The 20,052-nt window shown below is 48.4% G+C and overlaps 1 protein-coding gene and 1 non-coding gene across 11 annotated transcripts; both read right to left on the bottom strand.

Annotated features, from left to right (window-relative positions):
* Positions 1-1,437: 1,437 nt before the first annotated feature.
* LOC118934025 (U6 spliceosomal RNA) lies at positions 1,438-1,544 on the bottom strand. The gene has a single exon (XR_005033309.2). It is a non-coding gene; the product is annotated as a U6 spliceosomal RNA (small nuclear RNA).
* Positions 1,545-4,509: 2,965 nt separating this feature from the next.
* FXYD5 (FXYD domain containing ion transport regulator 5) lies at positions 4,510-20,010 on the bottom strand. 10 transcript variants are annotated; one of them, XM_036929034.2, is made up of 12 exons: positions 19,908-20,006; positions 19,488-19,581; positions 19,115-19,175; positions 17,220-17,318; positions 16,434-16,490; positions 14,956-15,060; positions 12,143-12,238; positions 11,097-11,126; positions 10,943-11,017; positions 8,593-8,638; positions 5,660-5,744; positions 4,510-4,859 (listed from the first exon to the last, which is right to left on the bottom strand). In XM_036929034.2, the coding sequence occupies exons 3-11, from the start codon at positions 19,173-19,175 to the stop codon at positions 5,660-5,662; spliced, it is 654 nt and encodes a 217-aa protein (XP_036784929.2). In that variant the 5' UTR covers positions 19,488-19,581; positions 19,908-20,006; the 3' UTR covers positions 4,510-4,859. The 10 variants fall into 10 exon arrangements, with proteins under 10 accessions (XP_036784929.2, XP_057348890.1, XP_036784930.2 ...); XM_057492907.1 differs by having other exon boundaries at positions 4,510-4,698; XM_036929035.2 differs by having other exon boundaries at positions 4,510-4,693.
* Between the last annotated feature and the right edge of the window lie 42 nt (positions 20,011-20,052).

Raw genomic sequence — 20,052 nt, 5'->3', positions numbered from 1 at the left:
GATTACCACATTCAAGCTAATTAATGTTGCCATCACTTCACCTAGAGTTACTATTTTTTTGTGTGTGGTGAGAGCACTTAAGATCTACTTTTTTAGCAAAATTCAGTATTACTGTAATAAATATGGTATTATTAACTATAGTCACCATGCTGTAGAGAGATCTCCAAAACTTAATCATCTTGTATAACTGAAACTGTGTGTCCTTTGACCACCTCCCCATGTTTTACTTAGCATAGTGTCCTCCAGGTCCTAACCCTTTGGTTTCCTTCCTCTGTACCAGTGGTCAGAAAACTACAGCCAGGGGCCAAATCTAGCCCAGAGGCTGTTTTTATATGGCTCATGGGCTAAAAATGGTTTTTACTTTTTTTTTTGATTAAGGTGTTATTGATATACACTCTTATGAAGGTTTCACAAGAAAAACAATGTGGCTATTACATTCACCCTTATTACCAAGTCCCCACCCATACCCCATTGCAGTCACTGTCCATCAGTGTAGTAACATGCCACAGAGTCCCTATTTGTCTTCTCTGAGCTACACTGTCTTCCCCATGACTCCCCACACACCATGTGCACCAATCATGATACCCCACAATCCCCTTCGCCCTCCCTCCCCACCGTCCTCCCCCACCCCTCCCCTTTGGTAACCACTAGTCCCTTCTTGGAGTCTGAGTCTGCTGCTGTTTTGTTCCTTCAGTTTTGCTTTGTTCTTACACTCCACAAATGAGGGAAATCATTTGGTATTTGTCCTTCTCTGTCTGACTTATTTCACTGAGCATAATACCCTCTAGCTCCATCCATGTTGTTGCAAATGGTAGGATTCGTTTCTTTCTTCTGGCTGAATAGTATTCCATTGTGTATATGTACCACCTCTTCTTCATTCATCTACTGATGGACGCTGAGTTTGCTTGCATATCTTGGCTATTGTAAATAGTGCTGCAGTAAACATAGGCGTGCATATGTCTTTTTGAATCTGAGAAGTTGTTTTCTTAGGGTAAATTTCTAGGAGTGGAATTCCTGGGTGAAATGGTATTTCTATTTTTAGTTTTTTGAGAAACCTCCATATTGCTTTTCACAATGATTGAACTAGTTTACATTCCCACCAGCAGCGTAGGAGGGTTCCCCTTCCTCCGCCTCCTCACCAGCATTTGTTGTTCCTAGTCTTTTCTGTGTTGGCCATCCTAACTGGTGTGAGGTGATATCTCATTGTGGTTTGCATTTCCCTAATAATTAGCAGTGTGGAGCATCTTTTCATGTGCCTGTTGGCCATCTGAATTTATTCTTTGGAGAAGTGTCTGTTCATATCCTCTGCCCATTTTTTAATAGGGTTATTTGCTTTTTGGTTGTTGAAGCGTGTGAGTTCTTTATATCTTTTGGATGTTAACCATCCAAAAAAACCTTTACAAATATATTCTCCCATACTGTAGGATGCCTTTTTGTTCTGCTGATGGTGTCCTCACGAATTTGGATATCATCCTTGAGCAGGGGTCATGCTAATCTTCTCTGTATTGTTCCAATTTGAGTATATGTGCTGCTGAAGCGAGCATGGTTTTTACATTTTTAACTGAAATAAGATCAAAATAATAGTACTTGACAATGTATTCAAATTTCAATGTTCATAAATAAACTTTTATTGGAACACAGCCATGCTCATCCATTTAGGAACTGTCTTTGGCAGCTTTTCCACTATAATGGGAGCATTGAATAGTGGCCACTGACACTGCCTTGTAAAACCCAAAGCATAAAAAAAAAAAAAAAAAACCCAAAGCATATACTATCTGGCTTTTTACAGAAAATGTTTTCTGACTCAAGCTCTACAGTACACCAAGGAACTTCTGGTATTTCAACCCAGTATAGGCTACCTTTGGGCACATAAATCAGTCAAACAACCAAGCAAACTGTCAGAACCATTGTCAGCCCTTCAAACTCAAACATGGATTCCACAATCTCTGCTTAGTGGGCCAGTATCAATCGATTTGGCCTGGCCCAACTTCATATTCTTCCACTTTGATTCAATACTGTTAAAACTCATTTCCATCTATATTCCCTAGTTTTCTGTTGATATAAATTTGCAAGCTGAAAGTGGCTATTGTTTTGGTATTATACTGCACCTCCTCATGGGTCATATTTTGTACCTTGCCCTTTGCATTCTGTTGAGACTTGCATCTAGTTATAGATTTTAGAAGTAAGAAGAAGATGAGCTGTAAGGCCATGACTGCGTCCAAGGTCAGGAAAAGCAAGAACAACCTAAGAACAACCTGGAAACACATAGCATAAGCTGGAGTCCATGAGGATGGACTGACCCCTTGTCATTCTTACTGCCTCCGACCTCAGTGGGGTTGGGTGTCCAGCTGAAGCTGGGGCCTCTCACCGTGGGGCTAAGCACGTACTGACCAGGGTTTGGAGAAGCTGAAGGAGGCACCGGCGGAGGTGGTGTGGCTACAGGCCTAGTTGCTGCCTTCCACTAAGGAGGTGAGTCATCAGACAAGTGACAACAGGTGTGAGCCACAGGATGGCTACAGTTCTAACCTCTACCCACAAATCTCCCACGCGACCTGATTCAGATCTTGTGGCCCACCCTAACCAGAAGTACACAGGGAGGAGAATTCTGGGAAATGTAGTTTAACTTAGCCAAGTGGACACATTACAAAACTACCTCCAGCAGGAGCTGGCACTCACTGACTCACCAACCTCCTTAGAAGCAAGCACACCTCACTGAAGCCAGCATTGGAAGTTTCTCCCAACACCCCAAGAAAAGCACAATTTAGCTTTTATGAAGAAAGCAAATTTCTTACAGTTAATGTAATTTGGCCTTAATTCTTCCAGAACAAGAACCTTGTCAGTATTGTACTCAGGAGACTGGCCGCATTACAAGAGCCACTCCATTAGCTCTTGGCAAGAAATCTCTTTCTTGATGTAAGGGGTGGAGGAGCAGGAGATTTCAGTTCGGATAATACACAACAGAGAAAGGTGTCTTACGCCAGAAGGGGTTTGGGTAGCAGATGAGCAGCCTTTGAAAAACAGTGAAGGCACCATTGGAGAGATTTCTAGATGTCTTTTGCAAGTATGATATTTGGTGTTCTGTCCCCTGGAGGTCTCAACAGGCTCCAGTCTTAAGAATTACCTTTTCCTTTCATATTTGAATAAAATAGCTTGAGCCCCATTCCTTGACTTGGGAGAAGCTTAGCATTCTCCTCACCATATCTACAAATTCCTTAAGGCTGTTGCTTTCCCAGATGGTGTTCAGAGTGTCATGGATTCAGCTAAAAGGCTACATTTCTCAGTTTCTTTTTGAAGACAGAAATGGCCAATCAGAAGGAAGTAGAAGTCTCTGAAAGAGTTCTGGAAATTGTTTCTTTTTTTTAATCCTTTTTAAGAGGAGCCAATTCACCAAATGGTACCTTCCCCCCACCCCACCTTTTTTACCCCCCTTTTCTTTTTCTTACAATGTGACAAGATAGCTGAGATTCCTGCAACCATTTTGTGATTTTGAGGATTACAGCTACATGCTAAGGATGGCAGAGCAGTAAGTCAGTAGAACCCCGGTTTTTTATGAACTAAGGAGCCCCTTCCCCTGCCTTGGGCAACACACTTCAGAGTTCTGTTATAGGAGAAATGCATCACCTTGGTCAAGCCACTGTTTTTCTGGCTCATGTCTTTTACAGTTACAGTTTCTGCTTTCAAAATTCTTGCTATGTGAGATGATACACTTCTTGGTGGCGAGCTATACTACTGTTCACCAATATCCAGGTCCTTCCCTATAAGAAGACTAGTTTCCTGCCCTCTTGAACTCAAATGTGGCCATGTGATTTGCTTTGGCCAATGAAATTTGAGCAGAAAGTATATGTGTCCCTCCCTGGCAGAGGCTACAACAACCACCGTGTGTCTCACCTTATTCTCTTTTCTTTCTGTCAGTGATAACCAGAAATGTTTCTGATAATGGCTTCTCCATCAGCTCAGGTCATGTTGTAGCTCCCAACTGACCCATGATGAACACGCAGTGTGATGAGAAACAAACCTTTATTGTAAGCTATGGAGATTTTTAGATTATTACTGTCAATTTTAAGCAAAAATGCGCTGGCTTGATATAGGGAATTAGGGGCTGACAAGCTCTTTGGAAAGGCTAGTATTGTGGGCTCCAGGCTAAGACTTTGCAAATGATTCTCAAAATGTGACCATAAGGAACAACTCACTCCTCCTCCTGCATTTCTACTTTGCACTCAAACATTTCTGATACCAGATGCATGTTTTTTTTTCCCCACCAAACAAGTCCCTGTGACACCAGCTGGGTGTCCTACAGTACAGTTCAACTCTGACACCGACCGGAGTTGGTGCAGACCCCACAGGTTAAGGGCTCAGTCCCACAAGGCTGCCCCCACTTCGGATGCCAGTTGCTAGGAGGTCTCCATGTTCCCCATTACTTCTGTCTGACTTGCTACAATGGAGGTTCCCATGACTGCTCCCCCACCTTGGATTCCGTGATGTGCTGAAATAGCTCATAGAACTCAAATAAACACATTTACCAGTTTATTATACAACAAAGGATATCATAAAGGACACAAATGAACAGGACCATGAAGATATATTCCAGGGTCTGGAAGGGTCCCGAGCTCAGGAGCTTCAGCCCCCGTGGAGCTGGGGTGTGCCGTCCTTCTGGTGTGTGGATGTGGTCACCAACCTGGAAGCTCTCTGAACCCTGTACTTTTTGGGATTTTTATGGAGGCTTCATCATGTAGGCATGATTAACCATTAACTCAATTTCCAGCCCCTCTCTTCTTCCTGAAGAAGGAGGAGTGGGGCTAAGATTTCCGAGCTCCTAATCATAACTGGGTCTTCCCGGTGACCAGCCCCCATCCAGGAGCCTGCCAAGTGGGCCTCATTAGAAGGAAAGACAATCCTATCACCCAGGAAAGTCCAAGGGATTTAGGCTCCGTGTACCAGCAACTGAGGTCAAGGACTAAATATCAGAACAAAAGATGCTCCTAGCAACACTTCCACTCAGGGGAGTACAAGAGTTTTAGGAGCTGTGAGTCAGAAACTGGAAGCAAAACCCAATATACATATTTTCTGTTATTTCACAATGACTGAACCACCTCCCCTGGGAGCTTCTCCCTCCATCCCAATCAGGAGGCCCACTGTACGCAACACCTTCAGAATCCTATAGCTCTCTCTCTGATCCAGGATGTGGGAGTCATCTCCCCCCAAGACATAACTGCTTTTTTTTTGTTTTCAGTTTTGTTGTGCTTTGTGTTTAGGTATAACGTTCATGTAGTAAAGTGCGCAAGGCTTAAGTATCCAGTTCAATCTGTTCTGACCAACATATACATCCATGTAATCTGCACCACCATCGGGGTATAGAATATTTTGATCCTCCATGAAAATTCCCTCAGGCCCGTTCTCAGTCACCCCATCCATTGTAGAGGCAACATAATAGCGGTAGAGGCAACTCCTATGCTGACGTCCTTCACCACCAATTCATTTTGCTCATTCTGCAACTTCACAGAAGTGGAATGGTGCCATCTGCACTCTTTTGTATCTGGCTTCTTTCAGCCAGGACGATGTTTTTGAGTTTTGTCAAAGTGCTGTGTGGACCTGTAGTCCTCCTTGTTATGGCTGAGTAGTATTTCTTTAAACACATATGCCGCAGTTTGTATCCACTCACCTATGCTGCAGGACATTTAGGATGTTTCCAGTTTTTTGCTGTTACGTTCACATACAAGTCTTTGTGGGGACATCTGGGTTCCTTCCTTTTGGAGAGAGATTTAAGAACTGAAGTGCTGGGCCATACCTTAAGTGCACCTTTACCGTTTAAAGAAACTGACAAGTTTTCTAAAATGATTGTATCAATTTACAACCCAATTTACAGCAATGTATGGCGATTCCACTTGCTCCACATCCTCTCCAGCTCTTGGTATTGTTAGTCTTTTTAATTTTAGCCATTCTGTGTGTGGTTGTTTCTGAGTCTGGTTTTCACTTACTGTCCACTCTTAGCTAATGATATTGAGCGTCTTTTCATGCGCTTATTGGCCTTTTAGATATCCTCTTGTGTGTGAGCATAACTGCCTCTGAATGCCCACAGGGCCAGCAGCCGGACACTGGAATGGCATGGACAAAAACTCATCACCTTCACAACCATGCTGGTCAGCAGAAAACAGCTAATTAGGCAGAAAGAAGGTCTCTCGGCCCTCCAAATCTGTTAGGGATCACTAATTAGCAGAGCTGACTCCACATCCAGAAACCCATTTTCAGGGGCATCTGAGAAACATAGCATTAACTTTTTCTCTTCTACCCAACAGGGAGAGTGAATGGGGTCGGGGGATGGACACTGAGTGCCAATCTCCTAATCAGCCCTGCGGTGGGTCAGCACTGCCCTTATTCTGCCCTGGAGGCAGCTGGGTATTCCACTGAGCTGGTGATTCCTCAAGTCCAGGCTGTGCTCCAGCGGTGATCCATGAGATGTTCTTAGGCCCCAAACAGTATTAATCACATGGAGTCACATTACAAGAAAGTAAATCACTTTTTGAATTTTTTTAATCCATCAAATGATACGAGGGAAGAAGGATCTATGTCGTAAAGAATTAACCTTTACTAAACAGAAGTCTAGTTGTGGCCTCACCTCCCAGAAGGTGATCTCTGAGCCCCTGGAGTGTCCTGCCTGAAGAGTGCCTTGTTTACCTGGCGGCCTGGGCCACCCAGATAGTTTCTAACAATGGGACTGATGGTAGGGGCTTTGCACCACAGGTATAGGCTCAACCTCCAGAGGAGACGGTCACCAGGGTGACCACATGGGTGGTGAGTTGTGTCTTTGTGATGAGCTCCAATAAAAGCCCTGGATACCAAAGCTTGTAGGCGCTTCCCTGGTTGGCAGTACTCTGTGTATTATCACACAGTTTTGCTGGAACTCAGCACTGCCCACTCCTTCCCCGGGAGAGAACAACTGGAAGCTTCATGCTTGAAACTCTCTTAGACTCTGCCCCACGGGTCTCTTTCCTTAGCTAATTCCAATCTGCTTCCTTTCATTGTAATAAACCATAACGATGAGTACAACAACTTTCCATGAGTTTCATGAGTTTTTCCAGTGAATTATTATTGAACCCAGAGGTGGTCTTGGTGGTCTGTTCGAACTTGCAGTTGGTGTCAGAAGTGAGGGTGGTCCTGGGCCTCCCCAACTCTGCAGTCTATGGACAATAAGGTCACAATCACACCCCTGACACTGACCGTCTCCTCTGGGGCTCAGAGCCCTTGGCCAGCAGGGCAGTGTGCAGCTAAAATGCAATATATCATTTTCCTTGTTTGTTTTCATTGGATTTATCTTTATAACTATCCTCTATTTATATGAAGCAGTACTGGTTTTCCATATATGAATGTGTCTTTTAAAATAAGTTTATTTAAGTTACAAACGGAGGTGATTTCTTAAAGCGAGTATTAAGACAGGCAGTATGAAAATGTGGCAGAAATTGAAAAGAGGATACATAGCATATTATTTGTGATACACTCTGGTATTTCCTCTTCCATTGTGTTACTTCTTTCTCTTTCCTCTTTATGCTACTCACAGCCCTCTAAACTGATTTTGTAACCCATGAACAGGCTGTGACCTCAAATTTGTTAAACATTGTTATGCAACCACTGTGAAGAGGACCTTGTCTCTTTACTTTGGCATAATGACCCTTAAACCTGGGGAGTGGCCCTTACCCCAAGCCCTGAGCTTCAGAGGGCCTGGTCTGGCCAGATCTCACTGAGCCCTTCTCCAAGGGCTGCAGAACCCAAGGGTCCCCCAGGAAGTGCCTGCCAGAGCCTGTGCCCCTTCTCACCCATGCTCTGGGGCCCTGGGATTCCCTGCCCAACCTGCTCTGAGTCCACTTTAGGGCCGATGTGGCCTTCCTTAAACCAAAAGGCAGTCATTTGTGGGTTGGGGGTATGGATGGAGGTTGGATGTGCAGCCTGGAGTGTCCATACTCATGTGTATGTCAGAGGAACCCTGAATGTGAAGAAAAGAGGGCCACTGGTGCATCCAGGACCTCCATTTGTGCTTGCCCAGTTCCCTGCCATCTGCCAATGCTAGGGACAAGCTGGCACTGGGCACGGGGTTCTGTGCATGGACACGCTGGGGCTTTCACACTGCCTGGGCAGAATCCTGTGCCGATCCTTTCACTGGCCAGAGTCCCTGCCTCCCCAGTCCCACCTCCCTCATCCCAGGACGGCTTGTTTTCTGAATCCCCTGCCCTGTCTTTGGAGTCTGTGACCCTCACGTGGCTTCTCAGGGGTCTGTCCACAGCCCCTGCTGCTTCCTTCCACTCCCGGTCATGAATGATCAGAGACCAGGACAGGGACCACGGTGCTTTACTTGTTGTCTGAACAGATGGATAACTTGGGGGGCAGTGCCTGGGGAGCTGGGCAGCTTTCAGGGAGGGCAGGGCTGGGAGCACAGGGGGCTCGGGCCGTCAGCTCCATCCATGTCTTCCCGCTCAGGCTGAGCTTTATTGACTATCCTGTAGGTTCTGCCGGGGAAACAAGGAGGCCGGGTGCAGTGAGGAGGGTGGGGGCCTGGTCATGGGTGCCCACCAGGCCTTCGGCTACCACTTGTGATGTACTCACCTGTCATAATTCCAGCATAATCGGGGCAACCGACTACACTTGCCACCTGTGGGTGAAGGAAATGGTTCAGTCATGAATGGGAACAATATGGATTATTGTGTGCGCTCTGGGTGCTGAGGACCAGGCCCACCAACCCTGCCCCTTGGAAAGCTCCAAGGCAACTCTGAGCAGGCGATGAGAGGCAGACAGAAGAGCTGACGCAACGGCCCCAAGGAGGAGCTTCCCACGCACACCCATTCTAAGCATGTGTGCTATTCTTCATTCCGCAGATATTTACTGTGCACCTACTATGTGCCAAATACTGATCTAGGCACTGGAAGCACAGCTGGGAACAAGAAGGAGTAAAACCCCTGCCCAGTGGAGCTGACTTTCTAGTGGGGGCCAACAATGAGGGAAGTAACCAAGTCAAGTGTGTTGATCGTGATAAGTCAGATGGGTGCTACAAAGGAAAATAAAGCCAGGAGGCAGAGGGGCCCAGGAGCTAGGCCATCTTCGAGGCAATGACCACAGGGGATTCACTGAAGAGGTGACGTTTGAGCAAAGACCTGAAGGAGGTGGGCAGGAGCCTGTGGACACGTGGAGGTAGGGTGTTCTAGGCAGAGGGAACAGCAGAGCAGAGGCCCTGAGGTAGGAGGTGGACAGATGGGCTTAGGAGATAGCAGCAAGCCAGGGGACTGGAATAAAGTGAGTGAGGGGGAATCGCAGAAGACAAAGGGGACTTCGGTAAAAAGCACTTTGATGCCTCCTTGACTCCTTCCTCTCCTCTCCTGTTCACACTGCCCTAGCCACCCGGCCTCTCCCCAAGGTCACTGCAATATGCTCCGCTCATCCCTGCCATGGAGCTTTGCACTTGCTGCTCCCCATACTGGTTTCTTAATCATCTTTCCCACCACTGGGAATCAGCTCTGATTTTCCTCTTTAGAGGGAGCGTCTCTCCAGTCCCTCTCAGGCTCATCATTCTGCTTAATTTTCCTCCCTGTAATGATCTTTGTACCCACTCTGCTCATTAACGCACTTACCTGTTCATTGTCATCCCCCTAGTTATGTGAGCTCCCCTAGGGTGGGGACCGGGTCATGCCCCAGCATCCCAGCACAGGCTGGGCACAGAGTAGGTGCCCACAAGCATTTGTCACTGGAGCAATTTGCGGCCCCAGAGCTAATGTCCAGGATCTGCCCTCACGCATTGGACCTGCATCCAGTCTTCCCTGATCCTTATGTGCTGTGTGACCTTAGGCAAGCTCAACCCTCGGAGCCTCACTTTTCCCACAGGGGTAAGAATAGGGCCCAGCACAAAGTCAGGATCAATAAATACATGTTGGTTGACCTAGGCAACAGGGCTCGACCCCTAGATTTTGTGAGATTCAGGCACACATTAGCGATCTCTTTTCCTTATTGTCACTATTCTGCCTCCCACCTTAACACAAAAAAGATGCGGCTGTGCCCACCTGCCTGATGAAGAAGTTGGACAAGGGAGGTGATGAAACTTGGCATAGGTCACACAGCTTAACTGAGGGCTGGCGAGTTGGTGCCCCTCATGTTTTATTTAATCTGCAGCCTTTAAAAACTGTTTAAAAATTAGTTTCTCTAGTGACTTTACAGCATCTTACTACGCAGATAGACAGTGACTGTGAAGGGGTATGTGGGGGGGACTTGGTGAAGGGGGGAACGTAGTAAACATAATGTTCTTTCTGTAATTGTAGATTAATGATACCAAAATAAAAAATAAGAAATAAAAAAAAACATGACAAAAAATTAGTTTCTCCGCTTATTCTTCTTCCTTGGCCCCCTTCTCTGTGTGGTGGATCGACAATGAAGCAGTGGCTGCAAACCACGTCCTGGAGCCACAGCAACTGCCAGGGGCCCCTCCCACCTCTTCCCAGACCCTGGACCGACCGTTACCTCCCCTCACCCCTTTGGGCTGGGATGATCACATCTCCCCACTGTTGCTAGTCCTGGGCGGCCACACTACCCCCTTACCCACCACCACTGGGTGAACCCCAGGACAGCCTTCTGGGGGATAAGACCACAGGGGAAGAATGAAGGTGCCCACACAAGCAGAGCTCCCTGCTGCCCTGCAGATGGCCTCAGGCGCATGGATAAATCCAGCTACAACCTGAACCATGCAGCTGAGCTCACCCTACATTTCCAAATGGCAGAACTGAGAGTTAAGTAATTGGTTGTCATTTTAAGCCATTGAAATCAGGGGTGGTTTGTATGGATATGTAAAAACAGATATGCCTCCTTTAAAGCAACCTTGCCCAGGAGCCTTCAAGAACCTCCCCTCCATCAGCGGGAAAGCCAAGGACCCTCCTCCCAGTCTCAGCGCCCCTCCTGCCCAGCCCGTTCTCACTGGTGAGGATGAAGATGCCTGTGATGAACAGCACAGCTGCCACCAACAGCCCCCGCTTCCGGAGAGCATCCTCATCTGCGCAGAGAAAGACGGAGGAATGCGGTGAGGGGGAACATTCACCCTTCCTCCCCACACCCTCCCAGGTGTGACTTACCATAGGAGAAGGGGTTGTCTTCACTCGCACCTGGGGGGACACACAGGGAGCCAGTCAGCATTCAGCACGGGTTAGTGGAGTGAAGCAGTGAATGGCAGAGTAAGGCAGAGAGGACACTCAGAATAAAACCCAAAGTCCTCCTGTGGTCCCCACCACCCCTCTACTTACCTCCTCACTCTCCCCCTCATTCATGTGCTCCAGCCCCACTGGCTGCCCTGCTGGTGGCCAAGCCAACCCCTTCTCACCCCAGGGCCTTTGCACTGGCTGCTTCCTCTGCTTGGAGCACCCTTGCCCAGACACCCACATGGCTCCCCCTCAACTCCTTCCAGTGAAAAAATACTCCCAGTCACTCTCTAACCTGAACGCTGCTGTATTTTTTTTTATAGCAACTTAAAACTACCGGATACATAATTATGATGATTATTTGTCTCTCTCTCTCTCCCCCAATAGAATGTCTGCTGAGAGAAGAGATTTTTGTCTATCTTGTTCACTGCTGTATCCCTGATACCTAGAATAGTGCCTGACACACACAGTAGGTGCTCAATAAATGTTTCTGAATGAATCAATAAATGAATGAATGGACTCTCTGTGTGACGCAGGGCCATATCATTTCCAACCATTTGTTGTGGTCGGATGAGCAGGAGGTGGAAGATAAGACCACAAGGGGAAGAATCAAGGTGTCCCTGGAAACAGAGTTCCACACCTCCCCAAACTGACCTCAGATGCATGAGTACATGTAAGACCAGAAGAACCACCCAGCTGAGCCGAAACTAAACATCCAAACTGCAGATTTGACAGCTAAAAAAATGGTTGTCATTATAAGCTGCTGAGCTTTGGGGTGGCTTGCATGCAGCCTGCATTCATTCATGTATTCAGACATTTATTGCGTGTCTACCCTGTGTCCACCCTCTGCCAGCCCTGAAGTGCTATATTCACCAAACACATGCTTAATGAGGATTGTTCTGCACTGGGCAGTATTCCAGGTGCTAGAAATACAGAGTGAACAGGAAACAGCCTGTTTTCAGCCCAGGAAGAGAATTACTGACCAGTCGGCTTGAGGACAGGGTCCGTCCTGACATCTCTTCTCGAGGTTTGCCTCTTGGAGAGTGTGGTGCCTTTAGTGGGATCGGCAGACAGAGCGGCTAGATGATGGAGGAGGGCAGGAGTGAGCCATAGAGGGAAAGAAGGGGCATCAGGAAATACCCGTATCTGGGAGGAACCGATCGCCCGCGCCCACACATTAGGGGCCAGGCACAGGCTTTCCCCACTCCTGAGGCAGCGAGGAATGGCAAGTATGGCAACACTGAAATAAGCCTGACAATAGAACAGCCCGACCCCTTCCTAGGCCCTCCTAGACCACCTCACAACCCAGGAAGTAAAGGATTACATCTGTTCTAACCAGGCAGGAGGGCCTTCAGGAGACCCTGGCCCAGTTACAGAGCCTGGAGATACTTGTTATGAGATGTTTGAATATCACCTCTGCTCCCAGACCAAAAATACTGGAGTTGTTCCTCTCTTTAAAATATCAATGCCCTAAGACAGGCACAGTCGCTGGGGGGCCATCAGGTGAGAAATTGGGGATCAACAGAGGTGAGGCTTAGAACCCCACCCCCCCTGTTTTGAGAGAAATCTTCTGCATCCGTGGATGTTTTGTTGCCCTTGTCTAGCTTGGATTAATACTTAGTCTATAGGCACACACCTGATCATCTACATTTGCCCTCTTACAGCACTAAACTATGTTTTCTACCTTTATCTTGCATCTACCTACCACTTCAGCATTTTATTAAAAATAATAATAATAATAATAACAATAATAATAAGGGAGAAATGTGGGATTCACATATAAATCAAGTATAAAAATCAAACGAATATTCATATCTGACCTGATTGTTTATAGTTTATAATGCGTGATCAAAACCGAAAGTTTCTGTGATGACTGCCCTTGCACTGTTCACCATGTAAGAACTTACTCACTATGTAAGAATTTGTTCACCATGTAAGAACTTGTTCATTATGCTTCAGAAGATTGGAGACTGTTGAGAACTAGGCTTGGGGTTGATTAATGATTGTGCATTGAGTCCCCTATACAGAATTTTCTTGTTGTTAACAACCATTTGATCAATAAATATGAGAGATGCCTTCTCAAAAAAATAAATAAATAAAATAAAATAAAGTATCGATGCCCCAAAGAAAAGACCTGCCCCTCTGATACTTACAAGTGTCCCCAGTGAAGTGGTCACCTCTGTCTGATGCCCCAATGGGAAGCCAGCAAGCAGAAAAGCTGCCTCATGAACCCCAACTTGCCTAGGCCAATCTCAGCACCTCACTTCCTAACTATAATCTGATAGCCAAGGACTATGAGACGTTCAGGGAAGCCTTGCCCAGAGGAGGTGTGAGTAAGATCAACAGCAGGGACAAAGATGCAGAGACCGCAGCAAATGAAAAGGACAACTAGATGCTGTGTGGTGCTCAGGCATCCTGGCACTAGAGTGCCTGGGCTCACATTCCAATTCTGTCTCTTTGGGCTGTGTGGCCTAGGGCCAGCAGAGAAACCTCTCTGGGCCTCAGTTCCCTTCCCTGTACAATGGGATTATGGGACATTCCCACCACATATAGTGACTGCGAACACTGGATGAGTGAATACGTGAAAGCATAACACAGTGCCTGGCGTGGAGCAGAGTCTCTGCAACAAGTCCCCTTCCCCAAGACACTTGAATTCCATCTGTTGTAAAATTGTTTTGATAGACAGATTCTGTCAAGATGAGATGTTCTACTGCTGTCTCTTGAAAATGTAACAATTATGGAAGTCTACAAGGGAATGACAGGGTCTTAGAGGTGGTGTTCTCATCTGTACACCTGTGCATGCCTCTCAGCCTGGGAGAGGCCCAGGCTACAGTACTTTCCAGTAGGAGCTGCTCCTCAAATATGGATCATCATGCAGTCTTTAGAGGCCACCTGTTGCCTGACTCTTGGCTCAGCCCCCTTGCCCACAGCTCTGGTAACATTAACTACTCACTGGTCCTGAGGGTAGTCACCTCTTCTGAACCTTGGTCTGCACAGTTCAGCAATGGCTGACCCAGTTCTCCATCATCAGGATGGGGGCACAAGACTTAGACCTGAACAATCAATGTGGTCCATTTCCCAGGCTCCCATGGGTCAGACATGGGCATGTGACTCCAACTGGGCCAATGAGAGTCCATTTCAAGGCCTTGGGCTGGAGATAAGGAGCCAAGTGTGCTCCAGCTGCTGAGTTTATGACCTGAACTTAGAACTATGAGACCATCTTTGCCACCAAGAGGGGAAAAGCTGCTAGAGAATGAAGACAGCAGAGCTGAGAGAGGGAGCAAGTCAGTCATGATCACAAGCTTGGGGTCCTTGATCCAACTATGCCTGAAACTGTAGCTCAGGACTTTATGGAACATACATAGCCAATAAATCTTTCTTTTTAAAGATGGGTTTTCTGTATTTCATATGAAAAGGTCCTTCTCTAATTAGAAGACATACACAAAGGAAATGCCCACAGTCACATTTCCTGTCACCAGTTCCTGAAGGAACCTGAACAAAAGAGGGTCCCGAGCATCTCAGGCTTGGAAAACACTGCATACCCAATGCTCCTCTTGGGAATATTTGCTGCAAATAAGCTTTATTAAGACTTCCAAGAAGTCCCACCCTAAAGAAACATGCTTAACTTTAACTCAGAGTTTCCCAAATACCTTTCACAACAAATTTAAAAAAATTTTTTTGAAAATGTATTAACAATTCCCCAAATGGGCACACTGAGAAACATGCTTGGGGAAATGCTGACCCACATGGACGATTAAACAAAACTGTGATGTTGCTAGGCTATCGCAGGCTCTACCTGCCGTGCTGCTCCAGTCCGTCTGTGGATGTGTTGCCAGGTGCATATCTGTTCCCACCGGGTGCTGCGACTGGGTCTCCTTCGCCACCGGGCTCTGTGTTGTTTCTGCTCAGGTCAGAAAAGCAAGGAGGGAGGCTAAGAAACCAGGGACATGCAATCCCTAAACCAGCGAGGGGCCCTCTCTCCATCTCAGGCTGGCAGAAATCAAAGACATTCATGGACCGAGTGTCACTGTAGAAGTGGGAATGGGGGACTTTCTCACATCGCTGGTGGCAGGGCAAACCTGTGCAGCCATTCCCCAAGTGGCTTTCAAAAGAAATTTCAGTGTTTGTGTCCTTTGTTGCAGAGCGATGGCAGGAAAAGCCAGGCTCTAGCACCAGGTTCCTTACTGGACCCCAATCCCCAGTGTCACTTAGTTGCTGTGACACTTTGAGTGAGTTATGCTGAGCCTCTGTTCTCTTATCTGTAAAAAGTGGGGACAATGCTCCTTTCTACCTCGGAAGCTTTGGGTGAGTATTGAATGAGTGAACATGGGTAAAATACTTAGAACCATGACCAATACATAGTAAGTGCTCTAACAGTTTGCTCAAGGAGGAGGGGACAGGTTGCTCAGAGTGGCACTGTGTGTAACAGAAAAGACTGGAAGCAACCAAGATGCTCATCAAGCTGTGTGTAGCTTCCTTAATTATGCACGGGAACCCCGCAAATACCATGCAGCACTGAAGAAGGAGATCAGTGTTTACATAGGAATGTGGGAAAGGCTCCCAAATATATTGCATGGGGGGAGAAAAGTGCAAGTTGCAGACCAATCAGAGAACATCCTTCAGGCCACACAAACATACCTCCCAGTCAGTGCCTTTTCTCCAGGTAACACACATGTGCTACAGTATCATAGGGGAACTACTCCCAGTGCTAACAGTGGGGAGCTCTCGGAGATGGGGGAGAGAACAAGGACAGGGAAAGGACAAAGGGATTTCATCTCACCTACAGTATTTTTTTTTCCAAGGAGAATGTGTATTTATGGACTACTGTATCATTAAACATTAATGGAAAACTTTGGGGAGCACTTTTTGAATATGTTATACCATAAGAAAAACTTAAAAGATGATTTGAAAATTCAAAAAAGGAACAACATAAGAGTCGAAAAGGAGAAATGAAAGGGGTTTGCCCATGCGGAGCTCCTGGGGTGTCTATTCCTTGACCTGAGTGGTGGCTACACAGGGGTTCAATTTAGAGTGATTTGTTAAGTTGTACCTTTATGGTTTTGTACTTTCATATGGATTATTTTTCACAATGTCAAAAGATTTTGTTTTTATGAAGTAGATGGGGTTGACTAGCTGCCCCACAATAAAGTAAACCAGGGGGTTAGGAGTTGGGAGGCTGAAATGGGTAACCAAGGACCCAGGGTGTCAGAGGAAGATGGGGAATGGTGACTTTCCCAGACCCACCTCCCCACCCCCTCCCCCTGCCCCACTCACCACCGGTCTGCAGAGGTGAGGACTGAGGAGTGGACTGGAGTTCTGGGTGGACGGTGTCTTAGTCCGGAAGCAGGGTGAGAAGAGAGAAATGCAGAGAGGGGCCATGGATGAAGGATACAGGGGGATTTCCATAGCAACTCAACTTGATGTAATGGAAATGACTTAATTAAACCAGCCATTTGCTAGCTGCCTAAATGAGATGTCAGTGTTTCCTCTGCCTCAGGCTCTTCTTACTGATACCCCTTCCCCTACTCAGCTGGTTTCTGGTAAGAGTCCCAGGAATTTCCTTTGAGGGACAATCTTTCCCTGACTCCCAGCGGACTGGCACCAGCCCTGTTGGAGGTTACACATGACACCCAGGTCTGATGATCGGCTTTCTATACCCTAACCCTAAACCACATGGCCACATTGATCACCTCAGGGGTGGGCATGTGACCTGAGCCTAGTCAATGACACTCAGTTCTGGGACATTTGCTGGATTGAGGAAGAGAGAACTATTTTTACTCCGGGTTCTTAGCAGATCAGATGGAAGCCCCAGGTCTCTAGGGACCATCTTGGCTATATAAGAAGAGAATCTGCCTGAAAACGAAGCCAACACAGAAAAAAACAAAACAAGAGATAGAGACAGCTTCTTGACAGCACTATTTGAGCACCTATATCAAGCCATGCCTGAAAGTCTATCCCTGGACTTTTTAGTTACACAAATCCAAAACTTCCCATTTGATCCAAGCTTGAGATTTTTGTTGCTGTTGTTATTTGCAATGACAGGATCTTGACAGAACTCACCTGTTGGTCTTTCCTCACCTGATGCTCGAGTCAGGGCATGAATGTTCGCAGTGATTGGGTCTGCTGGAGAACTGAGTGTGGCCCCCTCCAAAATCTGTCCTGGGAAATCAAGGATGAGAAGTCAAGGAAGAGCCTCTGATCCCCCCTCTCTCCCCAGTACTGCTACCCTACACTCCCTTCTAAAACTGCGGTGAGTAGTCCTGGAGGTCTGCTGGTGGCAATAGCAGGCAGATGTTTGATTGACCAGTGTTGTGCTATCAATCCACGACCCTGGAAGTGTTTTTAGAAGTGCTAATGTCCCAGCACCCTTCCTCTAGCTCCCATGTCCTACCCATCCTGGTGCAACGGGAGAGGCAATTTAGCCTAGTGAGCCCAGGTGCTGGCATCAGCCAGGGGCCTTGACCTCAAATTCTTCTCCCAAGTTCCTCACTATGTGACCTAGAGCAAATGAAGTGCTGGCTCTGAGACTCAGCTGCCTCATCTGCAAAGAGGAAATGATGATTGAGTCTACTTTTCAGGGCCACATAGGTGGGATGAAATGGATGGAGGGGGAAGGGTCTCTCTCACTGATTAACATGTAGGTGCTGAATACAGCCACTGCCCCGCCCTGGCCCAGCCCCGAGCCTCTCCAGCCTGTACCTTACTGAGGCTCCTCTCCTGCCTCCCTTCCCCCGCTCCCGGCCCCGCCCCCACCCCCTAGGTCTGCTCTCCACCTGCAATGAGGGAACCTGTGAACCCTTGGTCAGGTCAGGGCCTTGCTGGCTTAGAGCCCCCACTGGCTTCACCTTCTCCAAGGAAAAGCCAAAGTCCTCACTGGGCCCAGAAGTGCCCCCTCCATCTGGTCCTCTGTCATCTCTCTGACCTTCCCCCCTGCCCCTTGTTCTTTTCCACCTAGCTACTTGGCCTGCCTGCCGTTTCTCACACTCCCCAGACAGCATTCAACCCCTGATACCTGATACCTGCTTAGCTCTTCCCTCATCAACGTCAAGTGTCTGCCCCAATGTCATGCACCAGGAGGTCTCCCCTGACCACCCTGTTTAAACAATCCCTGTGACTCTCCTCTATTTTTCTCCGTAGCACATATCACCTTCTAGCATACTGTATAATTTACTGATGGACTGGTTACTGGCTCTTTCCAACTAGAATGAGAGCTCCCATTTTGTGGATCGCTGCTTGCCCAGTGCCTTGAATGAGGTACTTGCTGAATGACTGAAAGCATACACGAAAACTATTTTGTCAAGGAGGAACGGGGCAGCTTCAGTGGAGAGCCTGCTCTGCCTTCTGGGGGACAGACAGGATGCCTGAATCCCAGTCTTTCCACTCATCAGCCCCTCCCTTCACTGAGCCTATTTCCTCATCTGTAAAATGGGCACGACAGTACGGACACTAGAGGAGCTGAAGCTGCAATGCGCTCCCGCACCCAGCACTGGCAAAAGCCCCCCATGGGTACTCCCCTCAAGAAACCCCTCCCAGACAGTGGGGAGACATCTCCCACTCTTGGGCTGGCCCCAACTAACCCCTTTGCCTAATCATGTTTCACCCCGGGATCCAGTGTGCTGCTTTGCTAGGAGCCCAGGGCTCCTGGCTGCCTAGTAGAAAGCTGACACCCATCTCCCCGCCAAATCAAACTCAGTGCGTTCTTCTTGGAGGTGAAATGGAGGAAGCTCAGCAGGACAGGCTCCGGCCAGACTCATTGGAAGTGGCCATGCAGGACTGAGGTGCTCAAGGAGGGCGTAACCCCGGCCTCCTCACCAGGACCCCCACTCCCTAGTGCTGGCTCGGTAGTGAGGGAGGCCACAGGAAGGGCATCCAGACCCACCGGATGCCCACCCAGCAGTGCGCTCAGGCAGGGCTGGGGGTGCTGGGGCCAGGTGGAGAGGAGGGCTGGGCCTTACCTCTGGTGGGGAGAACCAGGCCAATGATGGTGAGGAGACACAGGCGGCCAGAGGGCGACATCTGTGGGGCGAGGTGGAGCTGGGGTCAGCCATGCTGTCGGTGAGGCCGGCCCAGGGCAGCAACCCCAGGCCCCAGGGGGGATCCTGCAGACCCCCTCCTACCCTGAGCAGGCACCTCTGGCTCCAAGGACCCCCTGCCAGGGCTAAGAGCTGGCTGCAGGGGCAGAGGGAGGGTCTCAGGACTGGGGGTCCCCAGCCACCACCCCCTTCTTCCCTTTGCAGGTCCCCAAAGAGAACAGGAAGCATCCGCTCAAACCGGGCTTTCAATAGCAGCCACTGCACAGAGCCACCCTTGACGCAGAGAAGCACTTACCTGCCAGCACTGACCCCACAGGGCACGGAGGAGAGGTCTGGGGCACAAGAGTAGATCGGGGGCCTCGCCCCTCCCCCTGGGGCTGTCCCCAGAGCTGAGGAATCAGCAAGGAGGGGTAAAGAGGAAGAATGAGTAATGTGCTCCTGACCTCTGAGGAAAAAGTGAGTTTGCGTTAGGGGCCTCAGTGCAGAGACAATAGGACAGGATGCCGGCAGATCTGGGAGAGACTAGTCTGAGAGGGATGGAGGCGAGCCGAGGAGACTGAGGCAGGAGGGGGCAAAGCCGAGCCGCCCGGCAGGCAGGCGGAGAGAGGCAGGCGAGCCTGGGAGGCGGAGGGGCTCTGAGAAGCTCAGCCTTTACCCACCTGAGCCGGGCCCCTGGGCAGAGGGGAGGCGGAGGGAGGGGACAGGAGGGACTTACGTCAGAGCTGGGGTCAGAGCTGGGGTCCGAGCCTGCAGCCTCGGGGACGGACGGCGGCGGGGTAGCCGAGTGCAGGCGGAGGGTGTGGCCAGGGGAGCGCTGGCGGGCGGGGACGAGACCGGCTCAGTCATTTCCTCCAGGGTTT

This window comes from Manis pentadactyla, chromosome 15 (assembly GCF_030020395.1).
Source record: "Manis pentadactyla isolate mManPen7 chromosome 15, mManPen7.hap1, whole genome shotgun sequence".
NCBI classification, from domain to species: domain Eukaryota; kingdom Metazoa; phylum Chordata; class Mammalia; order Pholidota; family Manidae; genus Manis; species Manis pentadactyla.
Note: the sequence above shows the minus strand (reverse complement) of the source record. Positions and strands in the feature narration are given on the sequence as shown.